A 20,484-nucleotide genomic window follows, 5' to 3' on the forward strand; every position below is an offset into this window, starting at 1 on the left:
ACCTTAGCCAGGAAAGAGTAAGATTTCCGGGCAGAAGAAATAGTTTGAGGAAAGACATGGGGCAGAAAAGCACGTGACACATTCAGGAGTCTTGTTTAAGGAAAGGCGAGGATAGGGTCAAGTACTAGAGTGTAAACCTTGAAAGATATGTTGGGGTCAGATCGTGAAGAGCTTGGATACCAGTCAAAGAGTGCATTTTTTTTAAAGCTTAAAGCCTTTAAATGAGAAAGGCTCCTGATCAGACTATTCTGTCCGGGTCTCCCATTCTCTGGCTTTGCCCTGTTATGTTCAGTATCTTCGTGTTGCCTTTAGCCACTGAGTTTGTCAGTAAGCTTTCATTTTCCACCAAAATCTAGCTATCTTAGATTTCGTTCCCTCAGGCCCCAAGGACTTACTGAGGTCATTTAACAAGTGAGTCTGCGAATGGAAAGGGGCTAAAGTCAGTTTCCCATTACGTGAGACAGCACAGTATAGTCTTCAGAAAGACCATTTGTGATTCCCCACACTATTCTTATCTGTTTATGTATCTCCTTCTGCTGCTGGACTATCAGCTCCTTGAGGAAAGGGACCAGCTCCTATCATTTTAATATGCTTACTCATATTACTAGTACTAGCCCTGGTGCTTGCCACTTACTAATTGAGCTGGAAAAAAAAAGATTATTCCAACCACTTGTGTTGGATGGATTGGAGGAGGAAACTGTAGATGGAGAGACCATTGAAAGTATTATTACTTTTTTAAAAAGATTTTATGTTTATTTTTAGAGAGAGGGGAAGGAGAAAAAAAGAGGGGGAGAGAAACATCAATGTGTGGTTGCCCCTCAGTTGCCTCGTATTGGAGACCTATACCACAACCCAGCCATGCGCCCTGATGGGGGATTGAACTGGTGACCCTTTGGTTCTCAGGCCGGATCTCAATCCACTGAACTGTAACACCAGCCAGGGCTAGGTATTATTACTGTTTACCTGAAATGTAATGAAGCCTAAGCTCTGGTCGGGTTGCTCAGTGAGTTAGAGTGTCATCCCCATACACAAAGTTTTTGGATTCGATCCCTGGTCAGGGCACATACAAGAAGCAACCAAAGAAAGCAACGATAGTGGAACAACAGATCAATGTTTCTCTCTCTACTCTTTCTCTCTCTCTAACATGTGCTTACATGTGCTCTCTCTTTTCTTCCCTCTCTCTAAAATCAATACATTTTTAAAATGTAAAAAAAAAGAAAAGAAATGTAATAAAACTTAAACTAGCACGATGGCAGTAAGGACAGAAGGGAGACATGTGGTGACACATTTGTTGAATTGAGGGTTACGTGGGAGGTATGATTTGGTTTGTAGTAAGTTAGAATCCACCGAATATTGGAATTGATTATAATGAGGCTTGGCTTAACCTTCAACTCACAGCCACTTGAAACGCAGCTCTACGAATAAGGACATGTGAGAGCCATGGCGTTGGTGGCTGCTCAAGTTCTGTCTTCAAAGATCCTGCCCTATTTTTTAAATTTTATTTTATTGTGGTGAGAATACAACATCAGATCTGTGTTTAACAGCCTTTTAAGTGTATAATAGAGTACTGTTGACTATAGATACAGTGTTGTACATTGAACTTAGAACTTACTCATCTTGATTAAACTTTATGCCTGTTGATAAGTGACTTCCTGTTTCTCTGTCCACTCCCCTTGCCTTCGTTTTTGGCACTCAAGTCTCACTCTTTGAAAGGGTCCTCTCGCATGACTCCTCAGACCCTGTCACTTGAGTAAGATTCTTCTAGGGTAAAAGCTAGGGGTTTGAGCAGACATTTTCAGAACTTAAATCATATTCTCATCTGTATCGTCCAACTAAGTAGCAACTAGTTGCATATGGCTATTTAAGTATAAATTAATTGAAAGTAAATAAAATTTAATATCCAGTTCCTCAGTCAGTAACCACATTTGAAGTGCAGCTACTGGCTACAGACGTAAACAGTAGATAGTATAGACATCACTTTATAGAAGTTTCCATTGCTTCCTCCTGTTGGCTATGGTGTGCTGGAGAGTATGCTTGCTGCCTGCTTAGATGTAGAGAAGAATAAGGCACAGACTTTAACTTTGGAGTCCTGAACATGGCAGAGAAGGTGAGGCAAAGTGAAAAAAATCTAACAAAATAAAATGAATTATAAACCCTGCTGGTGGTAAAAGGTAACATTTATAAAAGACATAATATTTTCGCTGAACTTTCAAGAGTGACGGGGACAAGAGTATGGAATATCTTTGCCCTCCCCATTGCTTCTCTGCGTATCCCGTGAAAATGCTGACTAAGCTTTGTTCTGCCTCGATACTGTCATCCTGCATTTCTCTGGGTAATGTGACTCTTTCAGCAGAATATTTCTGTTTTTGCTGGACTCCATACAAACCCAGCAAATGGTTGGAAAAATCTTAGGTAAAGTCAGAGTTTAAAGTTAAAGAGATTCAGGTAAAGAAAAAATATTTTAGGTAAAAGAGCAAAGGAATTTCAACATTTATAGTCATTGCTTGCCTCGCCTTGGGCTAAGGTGCCAGGAAAACAAAGAAGTAAAATATTACAAAAAGTGCTTATAATCTAGAGAAGAAACGTAAATATATGGTGCAATAAAGTGTGATGTGTGCTAAGACTGGAGTGGGTACAGGATACAGTTAGAGTTTGAAAGAGAGTGAGTAAGGCGATGATCTTCACTTAAACGTTTTCTGAGTGCCTTCTCTGTGCAGGTGTCATGTGTTACATAGTAAAGGTAAAAGGTAAGAGCTAAGGTAACTGGGGTGCTTAGGCTCTGCTGGTGGGAGTGTGTTGTTAAGCACACTGGAAGACTGGCTGGCGGTGTCTGCGAGGGCGGAGGCCCACAGCCTAAGAGTTCCACTGCTGCCTGGAGCTGGGTGTTTGTTTCCCCATGGAAACGCATGTGGTGGGTATGTGTTCACAGAACGACGTGCTAGAAAGTCCATAGAAGGACTGTCCGTAATAGAAATGACTCAAATACTTGACATCAATAGCAAACTAAAACGAACTACACACAACAATATGGATGGATCTCACAAATAAGTGGAAAAAAGAAAAACCAGACACAGAAGGGTCGATATCCTATGATTCCATTTATATAATTTATACAAATAGGTAAAACTAATCCATGCTGGTGGAAACCAGAGCGGTGGTTTCCTATGGGGAGGCATGGTAACTAGAGGGGTTTCTGAGGTGCTGGTAACGTTCTGTCTCTCAGTCTGAGTGCTGGCAACTTGGACGCATTCACATTGTGAAAATCACAAGCCGCCTGCTGGGAACACTTTATGTCTGTTATTCCTTGGTCAAAGCTTAGAACTTTTAAATGTGGGAATTGTGAACAAAGATGAATTCTGGCTCAGGGGCTCAGGGAAGATTACTTGGTAGCAGAAGAGGTGGTAATTCAGCTGAGCCTTATGGTGTTTGGGGGTTCGGGGGTGGGGAGGTGGGAGTAAGGAGGAGAGGCAGAGCGTTTCAGAGAGAACTGCACAAGCAAAAGCAGCGAACCATCTGAAGAAGGTGAGATAGTGTGGTTTGGCTAGAGCGTATTGTACAGGTAAAAATGAGGCTGGAAAAGTAGGCTAAAGGCAGAATGTCAAGATCAGGAATTTGGACTTGATTTTCTGGGAAGTCTTTGAAGGTCTTTTCAACCCACGAGTGACCTTGTAAGGCAGGGGATATCAAACTCATTTTCACCGGGGGCCACATTAGCCTCATGATTGCCTTCAAAGGGCTGAAATAATTTTAGGACTATATAAAGGTAACTACTCCTTAAGAGTTAAGGAGTTGAAATTACATTTGGCCCTTTGCAACTGCGAGGCTGATGTGGCCCCAAGTGCAAATGAGTTCGGATACCCCTGTTGTAAGGGTTGTAGGAGACTTAGCGAGGGGAGTAAATTATGTCCTTATCCTCTATGCATCAGTGGGATGAAGTCTAGTTTCACTCATAATTATTAATTCAGAGCCTGTCTTGAATGAAAAAACTCTTATTTCATGCTTTTACTGCGTATGTTCTTATGCCCGATGCTTTGCCTTCTTTTTTCCTTCTACCTGCCAAATGCAAAACAAAAAACCAACATACAGCGTGACCTTGTAGTACCTCTGGCCACAACTCTTCAGAGAGCCAAGAGACACAGTATACTTTTCGTTACAGGCAAGAAGAGAGGCGGAGACGGTCCTTCCAGGATTACACTGGGCAGAAGATCACCCTCGAGGCCGTCCTGAACACTACCTGCAAGAAGTGTGGCTGTAAAGGTAGGGTGAAGCCTCTGCTGTTTCAGTCTTTCTCTCCTGTAGACAGACACTTTACTGGATGAGCAGCCTAGGGAGTTTAACTCACCCTGTTTTTAAGCCAAGTGATGGCCTCATTTGTTCATGCTGGCATTCCAACTAGACTTCTATCATGGCGTGCTGCTTTTTCTGAATGCTCACTCTTCTGCTGGCCCTGGTGTATATGTTATCACCACCTCTCCCTGCTTCTGCAGCTGATGCCCTATCTGGGCAAGGCCCCAGGCACTATGCCAGGAAGGTAAGAGTGTTGGATTATGATTAACGCTCTAAATTTTATCTCCAAGGACCATTATGGTCTGCTATAAGAATTAAGCAACTAAAAATATATTCTTTCAGGATCCAGGTTAAACCCTTTCTTGCTCATCTCTTTAACTTCAGAGTTTTGAATGCCATATCCTTGTAGTAAAGAAGACTTGCTAGTCATTTCCTTTTAGCTCTGTTTCCTCAGGTTTCCTCCAGTCTTACTCAAATATTAAAGAGCTCTTTCAGCCTGACTTCCTTGTTGGAGCTATACTGAGAGGGATTGCCAACTTCTCGTTTTCAGAGTGACCTCAATTTGTTACCGCTTCTCCCTAGCCTCCCATCTACCTGGCCTTGTTGATTTTTCTACAATGACTGGTAGCATCCTTTGAGCCCTGGCTGAGGTTGTGGGATTTAAGCCCCTACTTATCATTAATGTAGAGGGAGGAAGGGAAAGTAAAATCGAGAGGAAAAAATACCTCCTCAGGGGAATTGTGGGAGCATTCCATGTATTTGGAAAATTTTATGCTGTATTTTCTTACAGGCACCATCCAGCTTCTGGATTCGGTTACAAAGTAGTTTATCTATTGTTTTGTGTTTTTTTTAATTCTTTTAAAAATATTTTATTTATTTATTTTAGAGAGATGAGGAAGGGAGGGAGAAAGAGAGGGAGCGAAACATCAATGTATGGTTGCCTCCAGCACACCCCATACTGGGGATATGACCTGCAACCCAGGCATGTGCCCTGACTGGGAATCGAACCAGCGATGCTTTGGTTCCCAGGCCTGCGCTCAGTCCACTGAGCTATACCAGCCAGGGCCTGTGTATTATTTTTGACGATCTTATCCGGTTCTCTGTGTCCCTGAGATAGGATCTACCGCAAGCTCAGACAAAGCAACTGTGTAGTATCTGTTAAAGGGGTTTTTGATAGCACTGTAGCCTCAGGGAAGGTGGGGTCTTCTTACCTTTAACTTGTGTTCACCAGGTATTACATGAGGCAGAGAATAGGAATGGGAGATGGAATTTGGCTGGGTCAGCAAAGGCTGGGCCAGAGGTGGTTGGTTTTGGCACAACAGAAAGGGCACAGGGCAGGGAGGCACAAGACCCGAGGTAAGTTTTAGCTCTGCTGCTGTGTGACCTTGAGCTACTTCTCTACTCTGGGCCTTCATATTCTCTGCAAATGCAGTGTTGGCTTTGATGATCTCTAGGGCTCTTGCCAGACCTGACAGTCTGTGAATGGTGAGAGCCCCTAGGTGACTGTGCCTGTCTCTCTGTGTGCTGGCTTGGATGCTGCCTTCCTGCCAGCTGCCCTAGAGCTGTCTTCCTTCGGGGCCTTGGCCTGCCACTTGGCTCCCTCTGCTAAGCATTCTGCTCTCTAGAGCGGCAGCCTTTTGTTGTCAGGAGTAAGTTCCAAATACATCTTTAAAAATTGCTAAGCTCCATTGCTAATAGAGGGCAGCACCAGCTTGCATCCTCACATCCTCTGCCGTTTCCAGAGCAGCACCAGTGTTTCTCACAGCTCTAGGACCAGCTGCTAGTCAGGCTCTGGTTGAGTGAGCAATGCTTTCTTGAGGTGACAGAAAATCTGCTCTGAATCCAAAAGCTGCTCTGAACGAACTCAGTAACAGCTGCTGAACCAGCTAGCCCCTTCCAGGAGCCTCTGGGGAAGATCCACCTGCTGAGAGCAAAGACTGATTCTTCCCTCTGTACCTTTTCTGCTTCCCTTCTGCAGGCCACTTTGCAAAGGATTGTTTCATGCAGCCAGGTGGGACCAGATACTCTCTGATACCTGATGACGATGAGGAGAAGGAAGAGGCAAAGTCAGCAGAGTTTGAGAAGCCTGACCCCACGAAGAATTCTAGAAAAAGAAAGAAAGTGAGTGCTATCTTGCTTTTGTTTATCAGATGTTTTTTGTTTTAAAATGAAAANGGGAGGCACAAGACCCCAGGTAAGTTTTAGCTCTGCTGCTGTGTGACCTTGAGCTACTTCTCTACTCTGGGCCTTCATATTCTCTGCAAATGCAGTGTTGGCTTTGATGATCTCTAGGGCTCTTGCCAGACCTGACAGTCTGTGAATGGTGAGAGCCCCTAGGTGACTGTGCCTGTCTCTCTGTGTGCTGGCTTGGATGCTGCCTTCCTGCCAGCTGCCCTAGAGCTGTCTTCCTTCAGGGCCTTGGCCTGCCACTTGGCTCCCTCTGCTAAGCATTCTGCTCTCTGGAGCGGCAGCCTTTTGTTGTCAGGAGTAAGTTCCAAATACATCTTTAAAAATTGCTAAGCTCCATTGCTAATAGAGGGCAGCACCAGCTTGCATCCTCACATCCTCTGCCGTTTCCAGAGCAGCACCAGTGTTTCTCACAGCTCTAGGACCAGCTGCTAGTCAGGCTCTGGTTGAGTGAGCAATGCTTTCTTGAGGTGACAGAAAATCTGCTCTGAATCCAAAAGCTGCTCTGAACGAACTCAGTAACAGCTGCTGAACCAGCTAGCCCCTTCCAGGAGCCTCTGGGGAAGATCCACCTGCTGAGAGCAAAGACTGATTCTTCCCTCTGTACCTTTTCTGCTTCCCTTCTGCAGGCCACTTTGCAAAGGATTGTTTCATGCAGCCAGGTGGGACCAGATACTCTCTGATACCTGATGATGATGAGGAGAAGGAAGAGGCAAAGTCAGCAGAGTTTGAGAAGCCTGACCCCACGAAGAATTCTAGAAAAAGAAAGAAAGTGAGTGCTATCTTGCTTTTGTTTATCAGATGTTTTTTGTTTTAAAATGAAAATGTACTCTTTCCAGATATGTTAGAAATACTGAAAAACCTGAAGAATATTAGGATCTATAATCTTTCTACCCAGGGAAACTCTTACAGTATTTTTGGTATATTCTAATCTTTTTTCTAGGTAATAATTAATATACATACATACATATATATATGTATACACACACATATACATATAAACACAAAGTTATGGTCATACTAGGTATGGTTTATATCCTACTCTTTTCATTATCCTTATCAAAAGCATTTTCTAGTATCCTTAAGTGTTCTTCAAAAACTTGATTTAAGAGCAGCATATGGTACTGTGCCCTATGGCTGTATGACGTTTTATTTAATAAATTTTCTATTATTTTTATTATCTCCACCCTCAATTTTGGCCACGTATCTTATTGTTTTCTTTGGATAAGAGAGTCTTGTCTCACTGAGTTCTGTCTCCTACCTTCTATTGCTTACAGCAGAGGAATTCAGGAAACACACTGTGGTGCAGAAAAACAGTGCGTTTGTTCTTTGTCATACACTCCACAGAGGAAATGGAAAAAAATTATGCTGTGCTTTGGTCAGAAAATCGTGGTTCTCATGTTTATAGTATTTTTCTAATTGTGGGCAGTTAAGTTTTGAGGTTTGGTTTTATTTTATTTAAAGCTTCAGCAAACCTTTGCTGCAGTCTGCATGTCCCAGGCACTGCAAACTTAGCAATACAAAATTGTGATGAAGTCCTTGCCCTCAGTGGGCACTATCTACAAATTATATGTTATCTCCATTTTATGGGTGAAAAGGTCTATTTTAACACTATAAGGATTAGCCAAGTATGTGAATAACAATTTATTGATCTGTGTATTCTCTCCCTGGGTGATCACATCTTTTCCGGGACTGTAGCTGCCTTGGTGACTTCCGCGTCTCTGACTAGTATCCCACAGCTACCTCACACTTTGGCTTGGAGTCTATTAGGCTTAGGTTTGAGGCCCTTCTGTGCTACTTACTAGCTGTGTGACTTTGGGCTAAGTTCAAAATGGGATTGGGTTAATTTTCAAATGGGATTGTTCTGATTTTTGATGACAGTGTGTCTCTCATGTGCCCTGGGACAGAACCCATAACCCTTTCATTTTGGTGGATGACACCCACCCAACTGCAGGCCGTACTAGTGCTTTATTTGTTTATTTTCTTAAGATTTTTATTTTCAGAGAGAGGGGAAAGGAGGGAGAAAAACATCGGGATGTGTGGGAGAAATGTCTATTAGTAGCCTCTCACATGCCCCCAACTGGGGACCTGGCCTGCAACCTAGGCATGCGCCCTGACTGGAAATTGACCTGGCAGCCTTTTGGTCTGCAGGCTAGTGCTCAGTCCACTGAATGACACCAGCCAGGGCTGTATTGCTTTATTCTGAACATAGGGCTTAGCCTTACAAACCTTTATTATTTCTTCTTCTCTTTTTTTAATCTCACTCAAGAACATGTTTCCACTGATTTTAGAGAGAGGGGGAGGGAGAGAGAAAAATATTGATGTGAGAGAGGAACATCAACTGGTTGCCTCCCGTGCATATGCCGACTGGGGACCAAACCCGCAGCCTTTCAGTGCACAGAGTGACATGTCAGCCAACTGAGCCACGTGGCCAGGGCTCGTGCCTTTTCTTTTTGTTTGTTTGTTTGTTTGTTTGTCATGCTTTTATTTCTTGATGTTAGTGTGTCCTTGTAGAGATTTGAGGACTTGATTTAGAGAGGGAAAAAGGAAGTTTCCACTATATAACCTCATTATTGAAATACAAAACAAAAGAAAGGCAGTCCATAATCTGATTACTTCACCAAAGTTTTTATTATTGTGGTGCATATTTTCTGCCAGCTGTTTTAAATGCTTTACCTAGGTGTAATAAAAATGTATGTACATTTTTGTTTCCTGCTGTTTTACTTTGTCAGAAGCATCTCTCCATGTTTGTCACATAGTCTCAGTGCTGCTCTTTGGCAGTGACAGTACCACCGTGTTACATCAGGTGGATGCTGAGGAGTTGCATTTTTGTTTTGTTTTTTTGTGTGTAGTAAAGTAAGGGCCCAACTTCACTGTTTTTACATGTGGCTGTCCTGTGTTTGTAGCACTGTTTGTTGAAAAGACTGCGCTTTCCTATTGAATGGTCTTGGCACCCTTGTTGAAAATCATTTGATCATGTACCTGAGGCTTTTTTCTGGCTCTCTACTCTATTCCATTGGTCTGTATGTCTGTCTTTTCGCTAGCACAACACTGTTGTGGTTATTTTTACTTTGTAGTAAGTTTTGAAATCAGGAAATGTGAGTTCTTCAACTTTGGTCTTTTTCAAGATTATTTTGGGTATTTGGGGTCCCTTGAAATTCCATTTGAGTTTTAGGATGTATTTTTTTATTTCTGCAAAAATGTGATTGGGATTTTGATAAGGTCATATCAAATCTATAGATTGCTTTGTGCATTGTTGACATATTAACCAATCCATGAATACAAATGTTTTTCCATTTATTTGTATTTAATTTCTTTCAGTAGTGCTTTGTAGTTTTCAGAGTTCAAGCATTTTTGCCTCCTTGGTTAAGTTTAGTCCTAGTAACTGTTTTGTTCTTTTTGATATAAATGGAATTGTTTTCTTAAAAATTTTTTGATTGCTCATTGTTAGTGTATAGTAGACATACAGCTGATTTGAGGATATTGATTTTTGTCCTGTAGCTTTGCTGAATTCATTTAATAGTTCTAACAGGTTTTTTTGTGGAATCTTTAGGATTTTCTGCATGTAAGATCATATAAATACTTGTGTGTATATGAACTTCTAACTCACGAATCCTCTTTTTTTTTTCCTCACAAATCCTCTTTGTTTAAAAAGTGTCCTAGGGAGTTGAAACCATTAAAACTTGGTGTCCACTTCCCCCTTGGTGTCCACTGTTTCTCTCAAGATATAATCTAGCATCATTACCTTTTTACTTCATTATAAATTTCTTTATTATCTTTTATGTCTTTATTTGTTTAGCACTTACAGTTTATAAAATATTTTTCTATTTTTACTTTGTTTTATCCTTACACAATCTATGAGGTAGTCAGAGTAAGTATTATTTCCTCACAGTTTTACATATAGGAAAGTGGAGATTAAGAGAAATGTCTCACCAGAAGTCACACAACTCTAAGAGCACAGAAATAGGAACTCGGGTCTTTAGGTTACTAACCCAATATTTTTTTTGTTTTGTTTCATTTAAATTGATTTTTAAAGAGAGAAGAGGAGAAAGAGAAACACTGATTTGTTGTACCACTTATTTATGCACTCACTGGTTGCTTCTTGTATGTGCCCTGACTGGGGATTGAACCTACAACCTTGCATATCAGAGACAATACTCTAAGCAACTGAGCTACCCAGCCAGGGCCCCAGTATTCTCTTCATTATGCCACATTTCAGCCATTAAGTCGTCTAGCTCTTCAATTACTCAGTTGCTCAGTGAATATGTATTGAGTGTCTCACACGGGTCTGTTGTGTATTGTGTTCGGTGCTTGAGTATCAGGACTCATAGGGCACTTTTTTTTTTTGCCCTGTCACCATCTACCTTTAGCAACCATTAGATGTTATCTTTATTTTATTTTTTAAATTCTCACCCAAGGATATGTTTATTGATTTCAGATGGAGGGGGAAGGGGAGAGGGAGAAAGAAACATTGATGTGAGAGAGAAAAATTGATTGGTTGCTTCCCGTACTTGCCCTGACTGGGGATCAAACCCACAACCTAGGTATGTACCATGACCTTGAATTGAACCTGCAACCTTTTGGTGCTCCAACCAACTGAGCCACCCAGTCAGGGCTGATGTTATCTTTGATCTGTTTCTGTTCACAACCGTAAATCAAGATTCTAGTCCTCCTGTCTGTTTCCTTTACACTCTACATTTTTTATTCTAATAGGAGATTGGCTTTCCTTATACTAAACACTTCTACCTGAGATGGATATTTTAGAGTCAGAGTGGCAGATTCAGTTGCCCATTCCAGCATGAATTGACTGTGAGAGCCAAATATAGAAACAAGTAGGTTCATCTGAAGGGAAATGCCTTCCACAGTCTGTTGCTGAATAGGATTGGGGGTAGCAGGAATGCCTAACGTGTAGAAAGCATATATGATGAGTAACTCACTTACAATGAAATAAAGGTCACATGTAGCATCTGCACTCAAGCAACTAATAGCATAAGGGGAATAATAAGCATCCGAAGTATGGTGGCAAAGGACAGAAACTTACGGGATCTCATAGAAATCCAGTGACAAGAAGTGAAGTATGGCTGCGCCACCCAGAACTTTAATCAGAAAGGAACAGACTATAGGGGTCTCATCTCTGCTTCCTCACAGGACTGCTTCATTGTCCCACTTATTTCTGCAGTCTGGTGGAAAGAATGCCTAATGTAAAGCCTCTAAGGCAGGAGAAAGTTCTAGGCATGTTGGGGAACCAAGAAATGGCCTTAGAAAGGATGTTACCAGTCCTGGCTGGTGTGGCTCAGTGGATTGTGTGCCAGCCTGCAAACCAAAGCGTTGCCAGTTTGATTCCTAGTCAGGACACATGCCTGGGCCAAAGCCCAGGTCCTCAGTAGGGGGCATGAGAGAGACAACCATGCATTGATGTTTTCCTCTCCCTCCCTTCCCCTCTCTTTAAAAATAAATAAATGAAATCCTTTAAAAAAAAAAGGATGTTGCCTGTTCCAAATAATTCCTGGCACATAATAGGCATGCACGAGCTACCTTAGAGTAGATGGGCTCCGTAATCTCTGCTGTCTGTAGCTCCTCAGGTTCCGTTGCTCAGTGAGACCAGCCCTCAGTTTGGAGAGTAATAGGGACTGATTCCTGCTGCTGGTAGATAATAACGAAGGGAGCGGAGGCAGGAGTAAGAGATCTTCTGGCCCTGAGCCCCTACGTCTTTTTATCAAGTATGCATGTACTGAATGTGTGCCCTTGTCCAAAAACCTAGTGTGCGTTGATTTAGTTCTATATACCCATTTGGTACCATGATTTTGTCTGAAAATTATAAGTCATTTTTGTTGGGCATAATTAGAACAAGAAGAAACTGTGTTGCAAATGGAAATGGGATATGAAGTGGTTGACCAAACAGGAATAGAGATTTTTGTCATGAAGCCCTGGATAATTTTCCTATAAACCCGTGGTCTTTGCTTTGCTGGCCTCCTCCACTTAAATCATATGCCATCATGGGTCTTTCTGAGTCACTGTTATCTTATGAGGAAGCATGTGCTTCGGGATCAGACTGTCCACTGATTACAGTGAAATTTAGCTATATTGGACCTAGAATGTCATTTTCTCCTTTTGATATGGCTACTATAATTATCCTCTGCTGGACTATATATAGGAGAACAGAAATAGGAATGTCATCCCGTGGTTGCAGGGCTGGCTCTGTCCTGTTGTCCAGAGCACTTTCGGAGCCTGTCTGAGAGAGAGGGAGATTGCCAGCCCTGGGCCCCGTGCTCAGGCACAGAGAGTTGTCCAGCATAGTCTGTGTGAAAGCCTTCATTCAGCGATTTCCCTTCAGTGGAATACAGTCTAAGTCCCTTTAAGACTCTTCACAATCTAAGCCCCTCCCCCAAGAAAAAAGAGAGACTCTTCACAATCTCTCCAACTTCCCAGCATCATCTCTCACAGTCCCTTCCCGCACACTGTATTCCACTCTGATTCATTAAAAGCGTCTACTGTATGCCAAGCTCTGGTCCAGTCATTGCAGGTACAATAGTGAACAAGACAAGTAAAATCCCTGTCTTCACGTGCCTACATTCTAATGGGGTCACAGACAATGAACTGGTAAACAAATACAAAGCAAGTTTTATGGAGGGAAATAAATTTGGATAGAGACATAGGGAGAACTGGTTTGGAGATAGGTGGGACAAGTGACTTGGCATTTTAGATAGGGTGGTAAGGGCAGGCCTTTCTCATAAAGCATCATTTGAGTGAATATTTGAAGGAAGTGAGAAGGCAAGCTACTCATAAGTGGAGAGAAAGCATTTCAGCAATTATAATAGCCGGATGTTGGGAGTGACCTTGTCATGTTCAAGGAATGGTAAGGAAGCTGGTGTAGCTGGCGTGAAGTAAATGAGAAGAAAGGAAGTTTGAGGGAACCCAGGGCTGTCTAGGAGAATATGAGGACGTCAGCTTTCACTTAGAGCAAGATAGATGTCATTAGAGGTTTTGACTAGAGGGACGACATGTTCTAAATTACCTCTTAAGAGAATTATTTTGGCTGCTATTTGTAAAGTAGGTGTTTAGAAAGCAAGGGTGGAAGCAGTTAGTGGCCAGTGTTAATAATCCAGGTGAGAGGGCGGTGACTTAGGCTGGAATGAGAGTGGAGGGAGCAGAGAGAAGTGAGGTGAAGTGTGGCTGTTTTGCAGGTAGAGACGACAGTGATTGTTGCGTGGTTGGGCACGAGGTAGGAAAGAGCAGTTAGAGAGGACTAACAGGAAGATTGAGTTCCGAGGAGAGGGGTGCAGAAGTGTGGGAGTGGGGCTGAGTTTTGAGTTCCTATCTATGAAGATGGGCAAGAAAGCTGGAGGGGAGTAGGTTTGGGAGGGGGCAAGGCGTAGAAGTTGAGAGCCTGTCAGATATCCACGTGGAGGTGTCGAGCAGGTAGCTGGATGTGTAGTTCCGAGTTAAAGGAGAGGTGCAGGTAAGAGAGAAATTTAGAGAGAATGTAGTCAATAATGTAACAACTTTGGTAACACGGTTACTAGGCTTATCATGGTTATCACTTCGTAATGTATATATTGAATCACTGTATTGTACATCTCAAACTAATGTAATATTGTAAGTCGATTATATTTCACTTAAAAAGACATAAATTTGGGAGCCATCCACATATAGATGGTATTTAAGTTCATATATGAGATCACCTGGAGAGTAAATACAGGGAAGAGAAGGGGTTTGAGGACGTGAGCCGTGGAGTGTTCCAGCTTTTAGAGATTGAACCAGCAAAGAATACTGAAAAGGAACAGCCAGGAAAGTCGGCAGAAAAGTAAGAGAATGTGGTGGAAGAAAAGTCAGGAATGTGCTGTAAGGAAAATGGATTGTGTTGAATACAGCTGATCAGGTAAATGAGGCCCAAGAATTGACCACTGACTTGGCCCTGTGGAGTTCATTGGCCACTTGGATAAGAACTATTTCAGTAGAGTGGTGGGGTAACACCCTGGTTAAAATTGTTCAGGAGGGTTTTTGTTGGTTTATTGTTTAGGAATGAGCCAATAAAGAGGGGAAAATTGGTGCAAAGGAGAGGGGACGATTCCCCTCCCCCCTCTGGACCGATGTTGAGTAGGAAAGAAGGGATGAGATCCTGTGCATAGTTAAGCCACATGGGATCATTTGTTACTCTTGAAAGATCTGTCCAGCATTTGTCTCATGCTGCCTTCCCTTTGCGGGAAGGGCCTTGCTTCCCTTCTCCCATCAGCATCGCTGCCACCACTCCACCCGCCGGGCACACGTTTGTCCTTCGAGAGCACAGCACGTCCATGTCCTTCGTGAAGCCACCCTCAGACTCCTTGGCCATAATTGATTTCCTTCACCTGTGTGTCCATAGCCTGTGTTTTGTACTTTTCTTACATCATTTCCACGGACTGTCTAGTATCTTTTAATTAATTATTCTTTTTCCTTGCTTAGATAATTTGTTCCTTCTAGGGTCCTGGTCCCTAATTTCTGACCTCATTCAGCTATTATCAAAAACAAATTAATTAAGCCCTGGCTGGTGTAGCTCAGTGGATTGAGCATGGACCTGTGAACCAGAGGATCGCGGTTCGATTCCCAGTCAGGGCACATGCCTGGGTTGCAGGCCAGTTCCCAGCAGGGGACGCATGAGAGGCAATCATACATTGATATTTCTGTCCCTCTCTCCTTCCCTTCCCCTCTAAAGATAAATAAATAAAAATCTTAAAAACAAAACAAAACAAATTAATTAATAGATATATCTGGCTCATAGAAGGTACTCACCAAATATTTGTTGAATAAATGTACTGTGTGATTGTATGGAGTTATTATTTCCCTTTTTCGATGAGGGTGTAGGTTTGGAAGGATGGAATGGTGCTGGACTCCACTCAATGAGTGTGTTTGCTCTGTTACCTCCTACTAGTGCAAATACTATTCTCTGTCTGAATTCCATAAAAAACCCACTTGTCATCACTCCTACGCAACACTGTATGTAACCACGGGTCTCTAAAGTGCTTTGTGGGTGGTAAAGTTCAGTAAATATTTGTGAGTTGATTGATAAAACTTTTTTTTGTGGTCTCACCTTTTCCAGTCTGATAAACTGGTGCCCTATAGGAAACTTCTGGCCAGGAATTACCTTCTATCCTATTTCCCAAAAATTCACCCTAGAGAATCAAATTATCTCTTGAGAATCAATCATTTCTCAAGAATAATTCTTAGCCCTGGCTGTGTAGCTCAGTTGGTTAGATTGCCACCCAGATAGGCCAAGGTTGTGGGTTCAGTCCCTGGTCAGGGCATGTATAAGAAGCACCAATGAATGCATAAATAAGTAGAATAACAAATCATTGTTTTTCTTTCTCTCTAAAATCAATAAATAAAAAAGTAGTTAAAAAAGAATAATTCTTAAGAATAAATAAAAATAGTAAGTGCTTGCTTGCTTGCTTGCTTTTTGACCAAATCAATGCCTTTTGGTTGGGAAGTACTGAAATATTTTTAGCCTAATGTAATCTAGGCGGGGCTAAAAAGAGCATCCACATTGGGACCCAGTACCTGTACCCCTGAGTCGAGTACAGGTTCTGCCACTCGGGCAAGTCCCTTTATCTCAGTCAACCTCTCTGAAGTTGTCATTTTCTTTTCTGAAAATATAGGGATAGTTATGCCCACATAATAGATTTGCTGTGAAGGTTAGGTGAGGAATGTGTGAAAAGTGCCGGGCTCAGCATGTAAAGTATGTACTCAATCAATGTTGCTGTTATTCTCCTTTCTCAGTTTTTGATTTTGTTTTTCTCTTATGCTGGTTTGCTGCCATCCTGTTTCAGGACTGTAGAGAAAATGGGTGGGCTAGCTGATGTGGCACGAGGTGTGTGCTTTTCCTAGAGAGCCCTTTTGAGCCGTTGCTTCTTTGCTGTGTCCCTCCTGGCCTGTCTGCCTGGGGTTCACACCCTGGGTCATTCCTTTACCCTTTATCGTCTCCATTGAATGCAGTTGAGCTACCAGAAGGTAGTTTCATCTCTGGCTGTCCATCTTTTTCCATCCCAACTCCCAACTTTGGAACTACAACTTCTGAAGTGATTGTTGTTTGTTCTCTAACTGAAAAGTTAGACACACAGTGAAAATTATGTTGTCTGTTAGAGGACTAGATTTTCTTTGCTTAGGTTGCAAAAGAGCTTTTGCATCAAGATTGAGGTCTAAGAGTCCTCCTGGCTAAGTAGAGTACACGTCCTGGCATGCTAGGGTTCTCAAGTGATTTGCTTTTTCCTTTTCTTCTACTGAGCCTGCATCTTTGAGAGAGAGCAAAATAGAAATAATGCCAAACTCTGAGTTAGAAAGTACCACATTCTCATCACTGTAGTGTGCACTGACTGACTTGACGCACTTTCTCTGACTTGCCATTTTCTTGTTTGTAAAATGGGACTAATGATTCCTGAATTTTGGCTTTACCAGATTGTTATAGTAAGGTAAGGGATGCAGAGAACTTGATAAACTAGAGTACTTCTTGGATATAAGGAGTGTTATTACTTTCCTTCCTCATTTTCCCAGGCTGGGCCAGGCTTAAGGGGAATGGGTGCCAGACTCTGCATTTGTGTGTATTTTCTTCCCCAGGAGCCTCCCTTGTCTAAGGGGTAGAACCTGGTGAGACTCCCAAGCCCACACAGCCTGTGATGGGCTTCCAGGGTCTTGCCCCCCAGGAAACTGCAGTATCTTAAGCCAGACCGTGATTGGCCAACTCTCAGCTCCTCCCAGCTGTGGTCCCTATAGCTTGGAAATGTGGGCCTAGGAAGGTTCCCCTCTCTCTACTCCCTTGAAGACTCCAAGAAAAAAATCTGGTTTAATTGCTTCTCAAAATTTTGGCTTATCTGCGATAGGTGTGTAGCCAGACTGTCAGAATATTTTGGAATTCTCTGAAATGAGAGAACAATACATTACTTCTAGTGACCCTTGAGTATCTACCATATGTCAGGCTCTATAGTTAGAACTTATATCTAATGCTCGTAGCACCCTTTGAAATAGCTAGTTATTATTTGCAGTTTACTGAAAGAACACTAAGGTTCAAAAAAGTTGAGTCTCCTGTTCCACAGGTAGTAAGTGATCAAATTGGAATTTGAACTTCCCTCTGACTAACTACAAAGTTGTTGTTCTGGTCATCAGGCCAGGAGGCCTCCCAGCACTCTCTAGAGGCTGTGTGCTAGAGGAAGGTTCGGGGATTCCCAGTCCCGTGGTCCGGGTGCAGATCCCAGCCTGCCTGCGGCAAGTGGCTGTCAGCTTCTCTGGCCATGGATGTTGTCTCATTAAATCTTAACCACAGCCGTGTAACTTCTCTCTCTCTCTCTTGCTATTTGTCTCTCTGTTTTACATTTGAGGAAACTTAGTATGGTGAAATAATGTGCCCAGGGTTACAGAATAGTAAATGGCAAAGCCAGAGCTCTGGTCTGTGGATACCTGGTTCGGGGTTCAGTCCACCATTTGTCCCAGCCAGCTTCTAAGATCTGGTGCATCACTCTGGCAGACTTAACAGCTTTCAGGATGCTGGTTGAAAGCCTACAGGAGCAGGAGCCTTACCCTCTTCTCCCTCTTCTGCTCTTTTTCTTTCTTTTCCCATAATCTTTCTTCTTAGAAACCACACTAAGGCAATATAAACATCTGTAATTCAAGGAAAAGGTTTATGCAAAGCTTAAAAACTGTCCAGAGCCCGGGGATCTGCCTTCCAGAGTTTGTGCTGCTACTCTGGCAGCAAGGTGGCGTGGGTCGTTTTCAGAAAATTCTTTCTGAACTTTTTTCTTTATCATATAATCTTGTAAGGTTGTTGTGGAGGTTAGAAATGATAAGTATTCAGGGGTAGCAGGTAGAGTCTTATTAATTCATGGCGGTCATTTACCCTGGCAGCGGGGTCTAATAGAAACCAGAGTGGGCATCAGGAGTCCTAAATCTCTTACTGTCTATTCCATGACCTTGGGCGTGTGAAGCACTGTCTCTGGATAGACTAGGTGATCTCTAAGGACTCCTTGCAGCTTTAGTATCTGTGCTGTTAAAAATGAAAGTAATAAATGTTTGTTTAAAAAATCAGGCTGGACAGAATTATATGGAATAAAAAATGAAAGACCCCTATCTTTCCCTATTCGGTACATTCCCGAGACACTGCTCACCACTTTGTATACTCGGTTGTTTTCCGTGTATTGTAAACACATACAGGTATATGTAAACATTGTATGCTAGGCATGTATACATGCATGTGTAAATACATGCACACGTTAAATACACTAGAATCTAGAGTGCATACTACTGTATTATGACTTGATCCTTTACTTGCTTTGATCATTTTTCTTATTGATTATTGAAGGTGTAATTTATCCTCTTTAATTAATATTTTATAATTTATTAAGTGGTCACCTATTGATTACATGTCATGATTTTTTAAAGCAAATATACACATATAATATTGAGTTTTTAAATTTTCTTTCCAGGAAAAGAAGAAAAAGAAACATAGAGACAGGAAGTCATCTAACTCCGACAGCTCAGACTCTGAGAGTGATACAGGCAAGAGAGCAAGGCGCACATCAAAAGACAGCAAGGCAGCAAAGAAGAAGAAGAAGAAGAAGAAACACAAGAAGAAGCACAAGGAGTGAGAGTGCAAAGAGTAGAGGGGGTGGTTGAGAGGAGGAGGAACCGGGAGCCTTGTGCCTTGCAGCCCTGGCTCCTAAAAGACCAGTAGTGAGAATGTGGCTTCCCACCCCATGACTTCCCTCCCGTGGGAGATGGCTTCCCCTCAAGTAGCAGGCAGGTTTGGGAGTTACATGTCAGAAGCATCTGCCTGAATGAGTTGTTTCCTTGTCATTCCTGGTCCATTTGCAAATGACACCTGCAGCTTACCCATCCATTCACCCAACATCTTTTATTCAGCAGGAGGCCCTATTATCCTCTCCAGCTGCCACTGCCAGAGCCTGATTCCTGTACAGGAGTCCAGGCTAGAACCACAGTTACTGCTGTGGAGGTGAGTCTGGCTGTAGTTGGAGAACAGAGCGATTGGCCCCTCCCTGTTGGTTTGACCCAGGCTGATTGGTGGGTGATCTCTGCTGCACCCAACCAGCACTGGGGCAGCTAGGAGACTGGCAGTCTGAGAATATAGTAAGAAGTGGTGCTCGCTTTTTCCATGCCCCCTAACATAATAATTTTACTATGCTAGCAGTGACAGCCAGTGGTTGTAGCCACAAAACCATTGTTCACAGTGACTGAGCTTGTATGTGACATTCTGCCAGACCACCAAACCAGACAACTCAAGCCAAGATCATTGCTTTACTTTGTGTTTACCACTGTATGAGTCAATTGGTTCTACTTCAGGTTTCTTCTTAAATTCCTGGCACTAAATGGAAGTGTGTTTGGTTTTAGATTTACTGAAAGTTCTTATTGCTAAAATACCTCTTCCCAGACTGAACTTACGGACTTAAAAGTCACTGAGTCTACATGATTTGACAGGAAGCCATTTAATAAGTTACCTTAGACTAGGGGGAGAGGCCCAGCTGAGGTACAGAGCCAGACGTACTAGCAGGTACTTAGATCGCTTATAAGCCCCCTTCTTTAATGCCCAGTGACCTCTTCTCCCAGAGCTGCTAGAGAACCAGAGAGAATTTATAACTGAGCAATGGCCTGGGGTGTGGGTGGGAGCTCAGCAGTCATCTTGGCCAGTGGGCACTTTCTCCCACCACACAGCACAAGCCTGGGTCCTTTATCCTGACCCTGTCTTCTGGAAGGAGACCACAGCATTGCACAGAGAAGTTGCTGTGCAATGGATACTGTGCAGAAGTTATTGGGCATTCAGTACTGCCGGGCCTGAGGTGGTAGTTCAGTAGCCAGGCCTGGGGAAGCCCTGTCACTGATTATTTCAGGCTGGACCAGCTCATTTGGACATGGAGAGGAAGTAAAGGCAAGATATAGGTACAGTTGTTACATTACTATATGTGTAAAGTGGTACAGTGCCACAGCTACCACTGTCCCCGAGACTGTCCATTCAGTCTCCTCCAGTGCTTCTTC

At 42.7% G+C, this 20,484-nt stretch overlaps 1 protein-coding gene across 2 annotated transcripts in view; it reads left to right on the plus strand.

Annotated features, from left to right (window-relative positions):
• Positions 1 to 19,847, plus strand: part of ZCCHC17 (zinc finger CCHC-type containing 17) — a 54,064-nt gene extending 34,217 nt beyond the window's left edge. For both annotated transcript variants that reach the window (XM_037057240.1, XM_037057241.1), the window contains 3 exons: positions 4,157 to 4,257; positions 6,266 to 6,408; positions 18,921 to 19,847. In XM_037057240.1, coding sequence (XP_036913135.1) covers positions 4,157 to 4,257; positions 6,266 to 6,408; positions 18,921 to 19,082 — 406 coding nt within the window. In that variant the 3' untranslated portion in view covers positions 19,083 to 19,847. The remainder of the gene's footprint in view (positions 1 to 4,156; positions 4,258 to 6,265; positions 6,409 to 18,920) is intronic.
• Positions 19,848 to 20,484: the final 637 nt, after the last annotated feature.

Source organism: Sturnira hondurensis, unplaced genomic scaffold (assembly GCF_014824575.4).
Source record: "Sturnira hondurensis isolate 20B ecotype Veracruz unplaced genomic scaffold, ASM1482457v3 Scaffold0009516, whole genome shotgun sequence".
Taxonomy (NCBI): Eukaryota; Metazoa; Chordata; class Mammalia; order Chiroptera; family Phyllostomidae; genus Sturnira; species Sturnira hondurensis.